Here is a 14,075-nt window from a genome sequence, read left to right on the forward strand (position 1 = left end):
TAGACTGTTGCTGCTGGTGAATGTAACTTGTAAAAGTTGCATTTGTAAAAATGTCTGGATTTGATGAGATGAAAAATGTGTGTTTCCATTCTTAAATATGAAGCAAAAAGTCTTCTAGTACTGAATTTAAAAAAGAGAAATATTTTATTTTCACTTTCAATAAAAATTAATTGTACATCTGAAATGCTTGAATGTTTTTGACAGGTGTTGGTGCCTATGTATCACCTGACATGATGGTTGCTGAATACTCTTTAAGAGAAAAACTGCCAGCAAATCAATATACTTGGTCATCCAGAGGGCCTAGGTAGGTTATACTACAAGAACAAATTCATTACTTCAGGCTTCAGATTATATAATTCAGGATCTAAAAACCTGGTCATTAATACCAGAATAAAAGTGTTTCTTTTCCATGGGAAGAGCATAGGTAACCTGTTGTTCTTGGCTTTTGTATATTGGGCTCTAGAATGCCTAGGGAGGGAGAACTGCCTCGGCACAACCCATACGTTTCAGGAAAGTGTATTTGATAAGCACAAACCTATTCAGAGATGATAAAAGTTGTTGAAAAGTTGTTCAGACATTTGGTGGGTTTTCTGAGTTCTATTTTTTCAAAGGATTTTGTTTCCCAGAGTGTTTATTTAATTGAGTTAGTGTGGTGAAGTTAACTGTTCTGTTAGTGTTAGAAATTGAAAGAAATACTGTTACTATTAGTGGTATTGCTTCTGGCTTCAGTGACATTCATATTATGGCACAATTTACTCGAGGATTTTGCTTGAGTCCAGTAGAACTGTGAGTAGGCAGAAAAAAATGCTGTTCTACCTTATGTTATTGAAAATTATCTCAAAGTTCTAGAAAAGAAAATTTGGGGGCAATGTAAACTTCAGGTTTTATTTCATGTCATGTCTCAGAAGCAGTGGGTAGTAATGTGGTAGCTAAAAGAAGAAAAAAAGAATAGTGTCTCTTCCCGAGGTCTTGCCTGTGTTTAGACTGAAATTCTTGCGAAATGTGGAGTTACTGTATACTGTCTCTTGTAGTTTTGCCTACAGTAGTATTGGATGAAGGGAAAAAAATAAAAAACGTAGCTTCAGCCTGGTCTTTGGTTTATTCACTGATTACATAGCAAACACTTCTCTATTAGCATTGGTCTTTAAAGTTAGCTGTCATGGTGTTTGTGTATTTACAGGCAAGTATATTGTTCAGAGAACCTTATGCAGAATTGTCATGTTTCATGCAGGGAAAAGAGAAATACGGTCTCTGCTTTCAGCTGAGAAAGGGAGAAAGAATCGTAGTTAATATCAGCATACATACAGACTTCATATAAAAAAACTACGGTTTGTGTGTTTTGTCACTTTGCGTTGTAAAATAGTCGGAATAGACATCTGTCAGCTGAAAGGCACAAGCCTGGTGAAAATAGGATTCCTCTTGTATAGGGTGCAACATGCAGGTGACTGGAGAGTTCCTAAAACTTTGCTAGAGCGGGCTTGGGCTAGGGCATCAGTCTGTCTGAGTACGCATTAGAGGCTTTCAGGCAGGTACTCTGAGCACTTCTTGGCCAGAAATGTCATGATACAGACCTGTTTTATAGGGCTGTCATAAAATACATACAAACATTACATTACAGTATCATACTGAATACTCTGGTTTGAGACAGATTTTAGGTATATTGAAGCTGTTAATGTGGAATATAAATACCCTAAAATACCATGCCTCTCCACAGAACTTAATAGCTTCAGGTACAGTGCTGTCCTTATTCAAGTGGTGCAATTTTTGTCTGTCCAGAGCAAGGAAGATGGACTGTATCTGGCTCATACAGGTGAAAACTAGATGCTGCTTTAACTGCACCATAGGAGCTCACTCCATTCTTAAATATGCTTGGGCAAGAAAGAGAGATGGCTTAGCCCCAGCTGATCCTGATCCACCTCTTGATGTTCCTTTTTTTGTCTTCTCCCCTAGGTCTCCTTGTCTTAGGTTCTGTACTGTAATTCAGAATTTGACCTGGTAGTGAAGTGGCAATGTATAAAATTAGAGATTTGGGTTTTGGATCTTTTATAGTCTTACTTTCCCTTGTACTATTTTTCTTTAAAAATAATAGCTGTTAAATAGGCTATGTAGAATACTAATTTATTTAAATGTTTAATAAGTTTGTTTGCATGCATTTTCTAATTCAAATCGCAGAAGGTATTTCACTGACTAAACTGAAGCCTGGTGAAGAGTATCGAAGGACTGAACGTTTAGAAAACTTCCACTGTAAAACCGGCATAGCTGATGATTAATGTGACATTTTAAATTGCTATTTAGTGGTATGCTTTTTCTTGGATTTAATGGGTTAATGGATTTAGTGAAGTAATATACTTGTGAATGTTCTCTAAAGCTAAAATTATTTAAGTGCACAGATGATTTCAAGATACAGTGTGCAGAAAAAAAATATTTGTTTTTCCAACCATTCTGTTTTAACACTAGCACTGATGGAGCCCTTGGAGTAAGTATCAGTGCCCCAGGAGGTGCTATTGCTTCTGTTCCAAACTGGACTCTCCGAGGAACACAACTCATGAATGGCACATCCATGTCTTCTCCCAATGCATGTGGAGGCATTGCATTAGTGTTGTCAGGTAATGTGCTACAATGTTAAATATGGATGCGTAACCTAAGAGATCAGATACTTTTTCCCCTTAACAAAAAAGAAAAAAAGTTGCTGTAACTTTACAGTTTTTTGTTGTATCAAATAATACCCTTATTTTTAATTTCAGGACTCAAAGCTAATGATATTCACTACACTGTTCATTCTGTCAGAAGAGCTTTAGAAAATACTGCTGTGAAAGCTGAGAACATAGAAGTATTTGCACAAGGACATGGTGTTATTCAGGTACTTTCTAGCAAAAAAACCCAACGTAATATGAATAACTACCAGTGAAAACCTAACCCACAAAAAATGAGCAGCTTTCTAGATGAGCTTACTCATTTTGCTCCGTGCTACTTGATTCTGAGCTACAATCGAGGGAGAAGGGAATGTAGTGGGAGGGCGGGAGGAATGAGATAATTCTTTCAGTTTCAGCATGGAGTTACTGTAGAATAAATGTGTTAACACATTCTTAAACTGATCAAAAAGGTATGGACATAAAAGTTGGATGTGGGGTTTTGTCACCCACATGTGGATTTAGATGCTTAAATTCTGCCCCAGTGTTCAAAAATTTTTATGCTGTTGTCGGAGAGATTTGAATTTGTTCTGTGCAGACAAAAGCTGGAACTGTAAGTTCTGGGCAGTGAAAATACATAGATACCCACGCTGGTTCACAAAGCAGTACAGCTGTAGTTGTGCAATGACATTGCTTGCCTACACTGAAAAGTCTGTGTGTTCATTGTATCCTGTAGTTCGGAAATTTGTGATGTGATCCTCTGTATGAGGAAGGCACAGTAACAGACAAGTCTCCCTGTGCATAAGCTTAGGTTCTTAAAGAGCTGCTGCTATTTTTTGCCTACAATCACTCCTGTTTTAGCCAAATAGAGGTACTGAGATTCTTCTCTCATGCTTAAAGATGCTAGGTATTAAATGCTTAGCCCAAAACTCATGTTCTGTTGATGCTAGAACCTAGTGGGTACCATCCACTAAGCATTTCTGTAACAGAGTTTGATACAGAAGGCAACGATGGTGGTAGCCATATCAAATAAAAAACATTGCCACAGAAAAATTGAATGCAGCAGTCGTATTTCAGGATTTAGTAATCTGTGATTAAAGCGTGTTAAAATGAGGTTAAAACTGTTCTGGGACTTGTCTCAAAGGAGAGTGCCCTAATGTCTGCTGGTGAAAGTAGTTCACTGTGAAGTAGAAAAGAATGTAATGTTTTTGGAGTCAGTAGAATAGAAAGCGAGGTACAAGGCTGTCTTTTTAAATGAAAAAGGTGAACTTGTCATCTCAGTTTGCTGTGGCAGCTTATTTACATAAATCCAAGTTTGGATTTCATGACCTGATTCTCTTACTTTATATCGGTATATAAAACTTAAATGGGCATCCCATATTGCTTGTCTCTTATGAACTGCTGAACTTCCTGTGTTGTATTAAAATGTTTAAATGCTTAACTAGTGTTGCTCTACGTATGATAAAGGTGTCTAAATTAGTATTCTAGTTCTGGGCCTTTGAAGTCCTCTTTGTCTTTGAAATCATCTCTGAAAATTTCTGTTACACATCTTTTGTTGGATTTGTGGCATGGGAGATTTGTCTTTTTAATGCTTTTGACTTTGTGTTCTGTGTGCCTGTTGCATGCTGAAAATGTTGCCTCATTTTCTATACAGAGTATTGTCTAAGGTTCAGTCAGTGCGGGTCAGGTAGCATGTGGGTTACTTGACTGTTTTTTGCTGTGCGTGCTTCATATTGAAGATAATATGCATAAATTACTTTAGTAAAAACACATTCTAAAGCAAGAAATTTCAAAACAGGTTGATAAAGCCTATGACTACCTCATTCAGAACTCGTCATTCATAAATAACGTAGGCTTTACAGTTACCGTCGGCAGCAACCGTGGAATCTACCTCAGAGATCCTGCCCAGATAGCTGCACCTTCTGATCATGGGGTTGGCATAGAACCTGTCTTTCCTGAGAATACAGGTAGGAAAGAGCTTTTATATATGGTGGTGTGGGAAATAAAGTATACTCTTTAAATAAAAAGCTGTGATAAGGAGGAGCAATAGGAATCTGTGCCGTAAAAGGTCTAAGTGCAGCTCTAAATTATGTAGTAAATGAAGGCATGCAGCTAAACAACTTTTCCATTCTAACCTCAGACTTGTAACTGCAGCACTTCCATGTAGATAACCATTGACAAAGAATGATTACTCTTCTAAAGATGGAAGAACTTACCCAGAAATTAGTTTCTCAGTTAATTTAAGACTATAAATTATAAATTTGGACTTTATCTAAGTTTCCACAACCTGAGAAAAATGTTAGTTTAACAAACTAGATGTATATTCGGTATCTAATAATGGATAAACATAAATATATCTGAAGGCAATACAGGGGTTAATACAGGTTTTAGTTACTAACAGAGTTAAAGTAACTTGTGCAAATCAAAGTAAGGTTTGACTTCTTTTCTCTGTAAACCATTTTGCCCTGCTTTATTAAGTACAAGTTGGAACTCCCTGAGAGACTGAATTACGTTGTATTCAAAAAACGATCCATGTGAGAGCTTGTTACTAGATTAATTCCTTTCCTGAAACCAGTGATTCCCAAGAAAGTTGGCATGTGATAAAGGGGTGAGTTTAGGGGAAGAAAGGGTATGAGTCGGAACAGGTTACTGACTCAGAGTAACTTAGTTGTTTGAGAGGTTACATTGCAATCAGTAGATTTCCTAAATTTTTTTAATTTATTTTTTTTTAAATTTTAAACTAAATTAAATTTTAAATTTTGCTGTATGACACTGAAAAATGAAATTATCATACGATAGGCTATTCTGCAGGAAGCAAATAATTTGCAAACAGTTGATTTGTAATTTATGACTGCCTTGTAGTGTGATGTTGTTGTTTTGCTAGTACCTGTCCAGTTTCTCTGCCGTGTCTGGTGTCTTCAACAAGACTGAGTCTAAGAAACTGTAATAAGAGGTTAAGGGAGACTGATCTGCTCAGTCTGTCTGTTCAAGATGTCTTTGAGCTTTTATTGCTTCTCATGTACCTATGAGGGAATTGCATCTGATAATGAAGTGTTCTTTTCTCTACTAAACAAAGATGTAATGAAACGTCTGAATAAAGCTAAGGTCAATTAGGAGTAGGAATGTGGGAAAAAAAATTCAAAGTTTCATTAATCTTTGGAGGAAGAGAACATTTCAACTAGGGTTGGATGCTTTTCTGGAAGCTTTTCTAACATGGAAGCTTATTTGTGAAATCGGCTGAATTGACTGTTTGCAAAGTCAGACTAGATTATCATGGTAATTTTTAATAAACTATCTCTCACTTAGGTTGCTTTATAACGTGATTTGGTTATTATTATAACCATCAGAATTGGTGCAGTTGCTTTTTATTGTCTCTCTTTATTAGGCAAGACTTTGTATCTGTACGTGAAAGTTTATACCTGCTTCCAGAATATGTTGTGGGTAGCTGAAGCATTGCTTACTAGCCAACGTTTGACTGTTTCAGGGGGAATATTTCAAAGCTGGGTACAACCTTTATTTTGCTGTATATTACTTTATTTTACTGCTGCTATTTTATTTTTCTCAATGTAAAATAATTAATATTGAACATGATCCTTTGTGGAGATTCTGACATCCAGGGGCCCTAAGGAATTGGTTCCTGTTACATTTAAATGGCAAATACTGTTATAGTAGAATATGAGCACACATTTGTGTTATTGAACTGTTTTTAAAACTTGTTTCTTGACAGAAAACACTGAAAGAATATCTCTTCAGCTTCATTTAGCTTTAACTTCAAATGCACCGTGGATCCAGTGTCCTAGTCATTTAGAGCTTATGAACCAGTGTAGACACATAAATATTCGTGTGGATCCACGTGGTCTGAGAGAAGGACTGCATTATACAGAGGTATTGAAGCATTGGTGTTCTAAGCAAGATATTGTGCCCTTTCCTTTTCATGTGGTCTCTCAACTTTATATGGAACTAATTTTTAAGGAAATAAAAGCTGTGTGCTGTAGAGACCACACTCCATGTTGCTGTATAGACTGAATCCAGATTTCAGCAATAGTTATGCTATACAAAGTAGCATAGTACATGCCAATGGGACTTTTGACTATCTGTGCTTAAAAATAAAGGATATAGAACATAGAAACCAAATAAATAACCATTAATTAAAGGTTTTTCTCTGGATATATTTTCACCTTTGACTATCTGGCTTAGTCCTGCATTATTGAGGATAGGGATTTGTGGTTTTAAATATTTCTGTCATTCTGTGGTGGCTAAGGGACAGGCATAGCTTTGTGGTGTTGCCATACAGTCTTATCCGGACCCAAGATTCTGCTTTACCTTGAGGAGTTGCTTGAGTACAGTGATGCAACCTGTTTTCCTGTTTCCTCACATGTACCCCATCCCATTTTGGAAGGTGAAGGAGGAAAATGTGTGGTAATGGCTGTGTACAGCAGAAATGTTTTGTGGACTTTGAGCAGCTATGTTCAAATTTGGACAAATCTAATATGAAAGCCATTAAATTTCTCATTTTCTTTCCCAGACATCCTCTTTCACTCCTGCAAAAGAAACCCACCAACAAAAAATATTTTTCAGCCTGCTCCATCCTCATCCCAAACCTTGTCTTAACATAGAAATGTTTCCATTGCATTGTAGTTGATCATAATGAAGATGATACCAGCTTGCTTTTTAGGGGAGTGACTTGCTTAAGATGCTTAGAGTTGCAAGTCTTCTGAGGTACCACTGAGAACATGTGATGAGAAAAGAACACTGAGAGCAAAGTGATGATGGAAAAAAAATTTCAGAGATAGCATTTATAGCTTGGCCATGAAAGGGATGGTAAATGGAACTGCAGTTTCTCAAACATAATCCTGGGAAGCAAGGATTAAAATATTTTTAATACAACAACAAAAATAGCTGAAATAGAAATAATAAGGCTGTCAGTTTCAACTCAGAATTGTCCCTAGGTTGAGCTTTTGATAATAGTGACTATCAAATGTGGGATGAAAGATTAAAAACTTCCGGGGAAAGGCTGAAACTAGTATTAAATGTGAAAATTAATTTTGGGGTGTTTTTCTGGTGAATGTTGCTGTTGTACTATTTGTAGGGTAACAGTTGTCAAATGAAGATCTCTTTTTTTCTCAGTGCTAACTACAAAGATTCAAAATACTCTGCAACTGGTTTAAATTTAATGTTGTCTTCTGTTATTTTATTTTGACCAAAGATTTTAAGTGGCTGTATTTTATTTTGTTAGGTGTGTGGCTATGATATAGCAATGCCTAATGCAGGCCCTCTGTTCAGAGTTCCAATAACTGTTGTTATACCAACAAGGTCAGTAAACCCAGACTTTATCCGCATTTTGTAAGTTTAGTTTAATGTACCCACTTTACTTGTCGTCATCTATTTTACCACCTTATTCTCTGAGAGTTCTTGAACTTACTATGAAGATTGATAAGGGAGCAGAGATCTGAAAAATTCTCCCAGCAGACTTAACACAGCAGTGGCTTTTTTGTAGTTTTGGTCCTGGCAGCCAGAAGGCAGTGGGTTCTGGTGGGCTTAGCCACAGTGGCAGCGGCTTACTGGTCCATCAGAATACTTCTGGCTTGTTGACCAGAGTATCAATTAATATACTCATAGGTGTAGGTTCCACTGGAGTTTGGTTTTGGGTTTGGTTTTTTTTCATTTTTAACTGATAGACTACAGTACATGAAGGCAGGGGGCATTATTTGGCAGGTGAACATTGGGATAAGCTTTCGTCATTAATACAGTGAGTAGAGAGAGTTAGCATTGTGGCCATCACATCATTGATTTAATATATGAATACAGTGATAGTGGTAAGGAAGGGTAGTTTCTTATTAAACTTATTCAGTGGATAATCTGCCCTGAGGGGGGAAATATTTACCTTTCCTCTAACACGTTCATAGAAATATTACTTCTTACATACCTTAGCTCACTTTAGTAGAAATTCACTCAGCCAGGAAAAGCAGATCTGCTGAAAACTAGGATTCTTTGGTAGTCACATTTAAGGCCAGTAACTGGGGGGTTTGGAGTGTGTGTGTCTACATAAGGTGGTGGAGCTGATGTTTTAAATCTTTTAGATATATTATGCCGTCAGATTCTATACTAGTATGAATTAAAATAATTGGTGCTGAGGACTAAATATACTCATGGTATGCTGTTTTTTGAGAGTGTTTTTGCATTTAAAAATACTTTTTAAAAGACTTCACAGCTTGTTTGATTAATGTTTGTGTTTTCTTTTTGACATACAGAGTAGATGAAGCATCAAGCTATGACGTGACATACACAGATGTTCATTTTAAACCTGGTCAAATACGAAGGCATTTCATCGATGTTCCACAGGGAGCTACATGGGCTGGTGAGGAGAATGACTACATAAATTTAAAAATTGCATCTGTCAGACTTGACAAAGCTGTTTTGAAATCATTTTGAGTTTTGCCTGAATAAGAACTGAAGGATTTGACCCATGAATACATAAAATATTTATTTGATTTTAAGCTCTTAGAGGAGTGATTTTGAGTTCTCATGGTTTCTGGTATAGTAGAATCCTGATTCTCATTCTTATGGAAACCAGCAAATACAATCTGAAGTGATTGCCCGTAAATGGAAGAATACCTCATGTTTATGGAAAAGTATTACTATCTGAGTTTGGCCTCAGGTGTATAGATTGTGTGTTGAAAGATATCTTAACTGAAGAAAATGTGATTTTCATAATGGGCAAGCAGCTTGTAATTCTGCAAGGAGGAAAAAAAAAGATATTTTTTTTTCTCGCCTTCCTGTGTGAGATTACTAAATCCTTTCAAGAATCTTTGATTTAGACTGAAGTTACTGATACAACTCTTTAATTTAGGACAGACTGCTGCTGAATTCCATACAGATAATATATCTGTACTAACTATTTAATTTTCACATGATCTCTGAACTCTAGTTTTCCTTAATCTGAAAGGGTCTTTGTAAGTAACTGATATATAAGCATTATTCACATATGCAGTACTCCAAGTGGCTCCATAATTTCTTAAATTACAAATTACTTGTGAAAGTAGTATTTTTCTGGTGAATCTCTGCTTTCCTTCTAAAATTCTTGGCTTTTGAAACTAAAATTAATATTTTTTTCTTTACTCTAGAAGTGACAGTATGTTCATGTTCAGCTGATGTGACTGCCAAGTTTGTGCTTCATGCTGTTCAGCTAGTGAAACAAAAAGCATACAGAAGTCATGAGTTCTACAAATTTTCATCCTTACCAGAAAAAGGATCAGTGACTGAAGCATTTCCTGTCTTGGTAAGTTACCTTAGGGTGGCGTGGGGGAAGAGAGAGGAAGTAATAGTGCAGTATAGCATAACTCATTCTGAATTATCTTGCCAAAGAAAAACCCCAAACCAAAGGAATCATATGTTTGTTACAGTAGTGAGTGCATCTGGTTTTCAGTTTTGAAGAGAGCTCTAATAGCTTGCTAGTATTTCTTAATTATTTTGTAATGGTCTCATATGTGTTTAATTTCTTCAGTTTGTTGGTACTTGTTTATACAAACTAGTTTGTTTTCCTTTGGATAGCTGTAGTTCAGGGCATTTTGCCTTTAGCGCTTAAGGTTCATGATCTTGGACATCTGCTTGATGTTGAAGCCAGGTGAAAACTGACTGGTTTACATTCATACTACTTAGACACAGCAGGCTTAGCTTGAATAATGCTGGCTGAAGAGTCCAAAATGAAACCAGGGAGTGAGGTAACAGTTCAGAGGTGTGGATGACAGTGTCCACTTCTCAAGTTTGTCCCCTGCCTTGTTTAATTTAGTTGTATAGCTCTAAAGCCTAAGAGTGGTTATGATTTCTGTGCTATTCGGTCCCTTACACTCTGAAAATGTCAGGTGGGGGACCCTAAGCTAAGTTTGTCCCACTGCACATTGTGAATTTGATCGTGTTAGTTAAAAAACCAAAACCAAACAACAAAAACCCCCAACCAACCAATAATCAAAAACACTAAACCTCCCAAGCTTTGTGTCATCTTATTTAGACAGAGAGTGGGATCTCTTTTTATATTATAAACATGTTAAACTCACCTGTGAACTAACCTGTCTGCCTAGTTTGAAGGATAGGAAAGGAAGACAACATTTAAGGCTGTACCTTTCTCTGTAGGTTATATGCTGACACTCTTTGTTTTGATGCAGTCATACTATTTTTTGGAGCTGTCTTGTGTTTTCTGGACCAAGTATAATGTCTTATTTGGTACTGTACAAACCTGTACAATTACAGTAAACTGGACATAAAGGGGTCTATTTTCATCTTTTTTTTTTTTTTTTTTTTGACAGGGTGGGTGCTTGGGATTAGGAAGGCTGGGGGGAATAGAAGGGGAAGATAGAAGCTTGAGTCTAACTTTGTGCTTTTTTTACTCAGGCTGGAAAAACCATTGAATTTTGTGTTGCTCGGTGGTGGGCAAGCCTTAGCGATGTTAGTATTAATTACACAATTTCTTTTCATGGTGTACTTTGTGCTACTCCTCAGCTAAACATGGTAAGTTTTCCAGAGGTTTTATTTTTAGTTCCTTTGAAGCCCTGTTTATATCTCATAATAAAAAAGTTTTCTTCCTTCTTGCTGTATTTAGAAGGAGTAGAAGTAGCTTTATACATGAGATATTCGCGTTTTCTCTTAAAAATAGGTAAATAGGAGTTCAGTCCTACAAAAATGTCTATTACCATTATTTGTGGGGGTTTTCTATGTCTTTTCATTATGAATCAGCAGGGGAGAAATAAGTGGGGAAAAAACCCCGAAACAAAACAAAAATACTCAACCTTAATAGAAAAGACATACTAAAAGGCTAAAATTGTAATTACACTTACGCTAGCGAGTGTTTGTGTAAATAAACTTTGCTGGGACCGCAGTTCCTGAATATCTAGACTAGCATTACTAAAAGACAGTACTCTGAATACCATTTTCAGAATAAAATGTCATTAAAATTTATTTTCTGTTCAGTATTAAGATGTGCTGATTGATTTGAGAGCCATTGTTTAGGGCAGTTGAAAGCACAGTGGATGGGTCACAGTTCTTAAGGCTCTGTGATACTAAAGGACTGAAAAAGTTGCTGAAAACATTAGTATCATAATATTTACAGCACTTTGTCTTGCTCCTGTATTCTCTGCTGTCCTGTGCAGCCTGGCTCGGCTTGGCTTTGCCTCCCTCAGGAGAGAGCTGAGATGGCAATACCCACATGAAGTAGCACCATGCTAATTTATCCTGGCTCCTCCCTGGTTTTTTTCATCTAAGGGCCAGAGCAAATTATAGCTGTCCCACGGGTGAATTTGGATGTATTCAGGCTCTAAGAGCTGAAGAAACTGGGGAAAGAGTGGGTGCATTATGCTAAGGTACCAGGTCTTGAACCAATAGAGCAGGAAAAGAAAGAGCTGCTGGTAGTGGTGTGCACAGCAGCCCCTTCTACCCCAGCAGTATTACATCAGCTGAATAATGGAGTGTTAAAATTGAGAGAATACAAACAGTTTTGTCTTTCCTTCTTTGAGCACCTGTAACATTCATAAAATAAATTTTGATAGTACTGATACACTGTCAGCTGTTTGGTGGGATGCTTCTAGAAAAAAAACCTTTCGAATTATTTTGCCCATCACGAGCCTGTGGTTGTAGTCTTGTTTCTTTTTCACAAAGTTAAACTATTCCGTAATCATAATCCTGAGCAGAAGCACCACAAAATATTTGTTTTAAGATTCTAGATAAATAATACTTGTATTTATTGAATTGCATATTCAAAGTAAGTAATCACAAATACACAAACAAAACCCAGCCCTGCCTGAAGCGTGACTTGAACTACTTAAATTATTGGGGGGGGGGGGGGGGGGGGCAATATAAGTAAGGCTTCAGCTCCAATTGCTAAAGTTTTGCAAGTCCCAGTTTATCTGCTGTTGTAAAATAGAGACAGGCTTGTGACACTTTCAAACTCATGCAGTATTACTTAGTGTGGATCAATACAGCTTGCATTATATATTTGAGGGACATAGCAGATGGTCCACATCTGACATTGTAAGTGTAGAGAAGCATAATTGTTATATACTCTTTCTTTAGCATGCTTCAGAAGGCATCGTGCGATTTGATGTTCAGTCCCTGTTGAAGTATGAAGATATTGCTCCTTGCATAAATCTGAAGAGCTGGGTTCAAACGCTCAGGTAGAGTTTTTGGGGAACTGTATTTGAAAAGTGGGAAAACTATTTGATGTAGTTAAAACAGTAACAAGTTAACAGTGAAATTTAGAATAACCAGTACCCTTGTCAAATTTTAAGGAGGTTTGGAAGCATCAATTAATAAAACTTCTCAGCGTTTTCCTTCTTGGTTCCTTTTTACTTGGACAAAATTTGACAGTTATGATGACCGGTGTTGATACAATTTTCCTTAAGTGAATTAAAAGATTTTTTTATATTTTTAAAAAAAATACAAAAATATTCCTTTGCTTCTCATGGAGGCACTTAAGCACTTTAATATCTAAAGAAACAAATTGTAGAGTTAACTTGGTGCTACTTTTTTTTTGGGGGGGGGGGGGGGGGGGGCGGAGTTTAAGCAGCTGCTTCAGGTCCTGCCCATTTTGACCCAGGAGGACTGTCATCTGTCACTTGCTTGATTGAAAGTGTTTTTGTAGGATCTGGTGCAGAATTTTTGTGGAAAGTTGTATTTATCTTGTCAGTTTTAATGGATGCTGATTTGGAGGAAAAGCTTTGGAAAATTCTTAGTCAGTGCAGCAATTACTAAAGTTGGTCACTCCGGGGGGGGGGGGGGGGGGGGGGGAAGTGCCATGCTATTTAAGCACTAGTTTTAAGACTTGAGCCAGAGAAGTTCACAGTGGACAGTAATCCAAAGTGTTCCATTATTTGGGCCTCTTGGTGGAGACTGTGGTCTCTTTTGGGGGCTTCTGGATACTTGCAGCTGGAATTGAGATTGCTAGGAATTTGTTCGATGAACATGCCACCTAATGTTAGATTCCAAAAGACCCTATTTGATACGCCTCAAGTGAGGAAATAAGAGTCCCCTACTATACCTTTGCCTCATTCTTGGTTTGTAAAATAGAAGTGCTCTTACCTTCTTGTAATTATTTGAGGCACTCATCTGACAATAAATGAACTGCAGTTAAATAAACTAGTGAGAAATATTTATGTATTTAATGTATGAGTAGTGTCTCCTGAATGAAGTAACGAGTCATAGCACACAGGAAAAAATGTACTGGATGGCTTCTCATATGGTCTCTTGAGTTTAAAATGCTTGGAAGCAGGGTGAGTATTAAGCGGACGTATCATATATGGTATTACTCCGTTCTTAAGTCTTCTGTCAGCAGTCTATCCAGTGTCTGCCAGACTAGGAAGCCTGGATTAAATAGACCTGTAGTCTGACCCAGATGTTTTACTGGGTGGCTAGCCTGTGCTCCTGGCAATGAAAGAGCTGACAGAATCTTACAGAAAA

At 37.1% G+C, this 14,075-nt stretch overlaps 1 protein-coding gene across 3 annotated transcripts in view; it reads left to right on the plus strand.

Annotated features, from left to right (window-relative positions):
• TPP2 (tripeptidyl peptidase 2) overlaps window positions 1-14,075 on the plus strand; it is a 54,654-nt gene that overhangs the window by 14,989 nt on the left and 25,590 nt on the right. For all 3 annotated transcript variants that reach the window (XR_005102417.1, XM_037376118.1, XM_037376119.1), the window contains exons 10-19: window positions 205-304; window positions 2,458-2,606; window positions 2,745-2,860; window positions 4,429-4,597; window positions 6,358-6,515; window positions 7,867-7,943; window positions 8,882-8,988; window positions 9,755-9,909; window positions 11,019-11,135; window positions 12,693-12,793. Coding sequence is in view for 2 of the 3 variants with exons in the window: in XM_037376118.1 (XP_037232015.1) it covers window positions 205-304; window positions 2,458-2,606; window positions 2,745-2,860; window positions 4,429-4,597; window positions 6,358-6,515; window positions 7,867-7,943; window positions 8,882-8,988; window positions 9,755-9,909; window positions 11,019-11,135; window positions 12,693-12,793 (1,249 nt within the window). In the remaining variant the exon portion in view is untranslated. The remainder of the gene's footprint in view (window positions 1-204; window positions 305-2,457; window positions 2,607-2,744; window positions 2,861-4,428; window positions 4,598-6,357; window positions 6,516-7,866; window positions 7,944-8,881; window positions 8,989-9,754; window positions 9,910-11,018; window positions 11,136-12,692; window positions 12,794-14,075) is intronic.

The sequence above is a fragment of the Falco rusticolus genome, chromosome 2, assembly GCF_015220075.1.
Source record: "Falco rusticolus isolate bFalRus1 chromosome 2, bFalRus1.pri, whole genome shotgun sequence".
Lineage (NCBI taxonomy): Eukaryota > Metazoa > Chordata > Aves > Falconiformes > Falconidae > Falco > Falco rusticolus.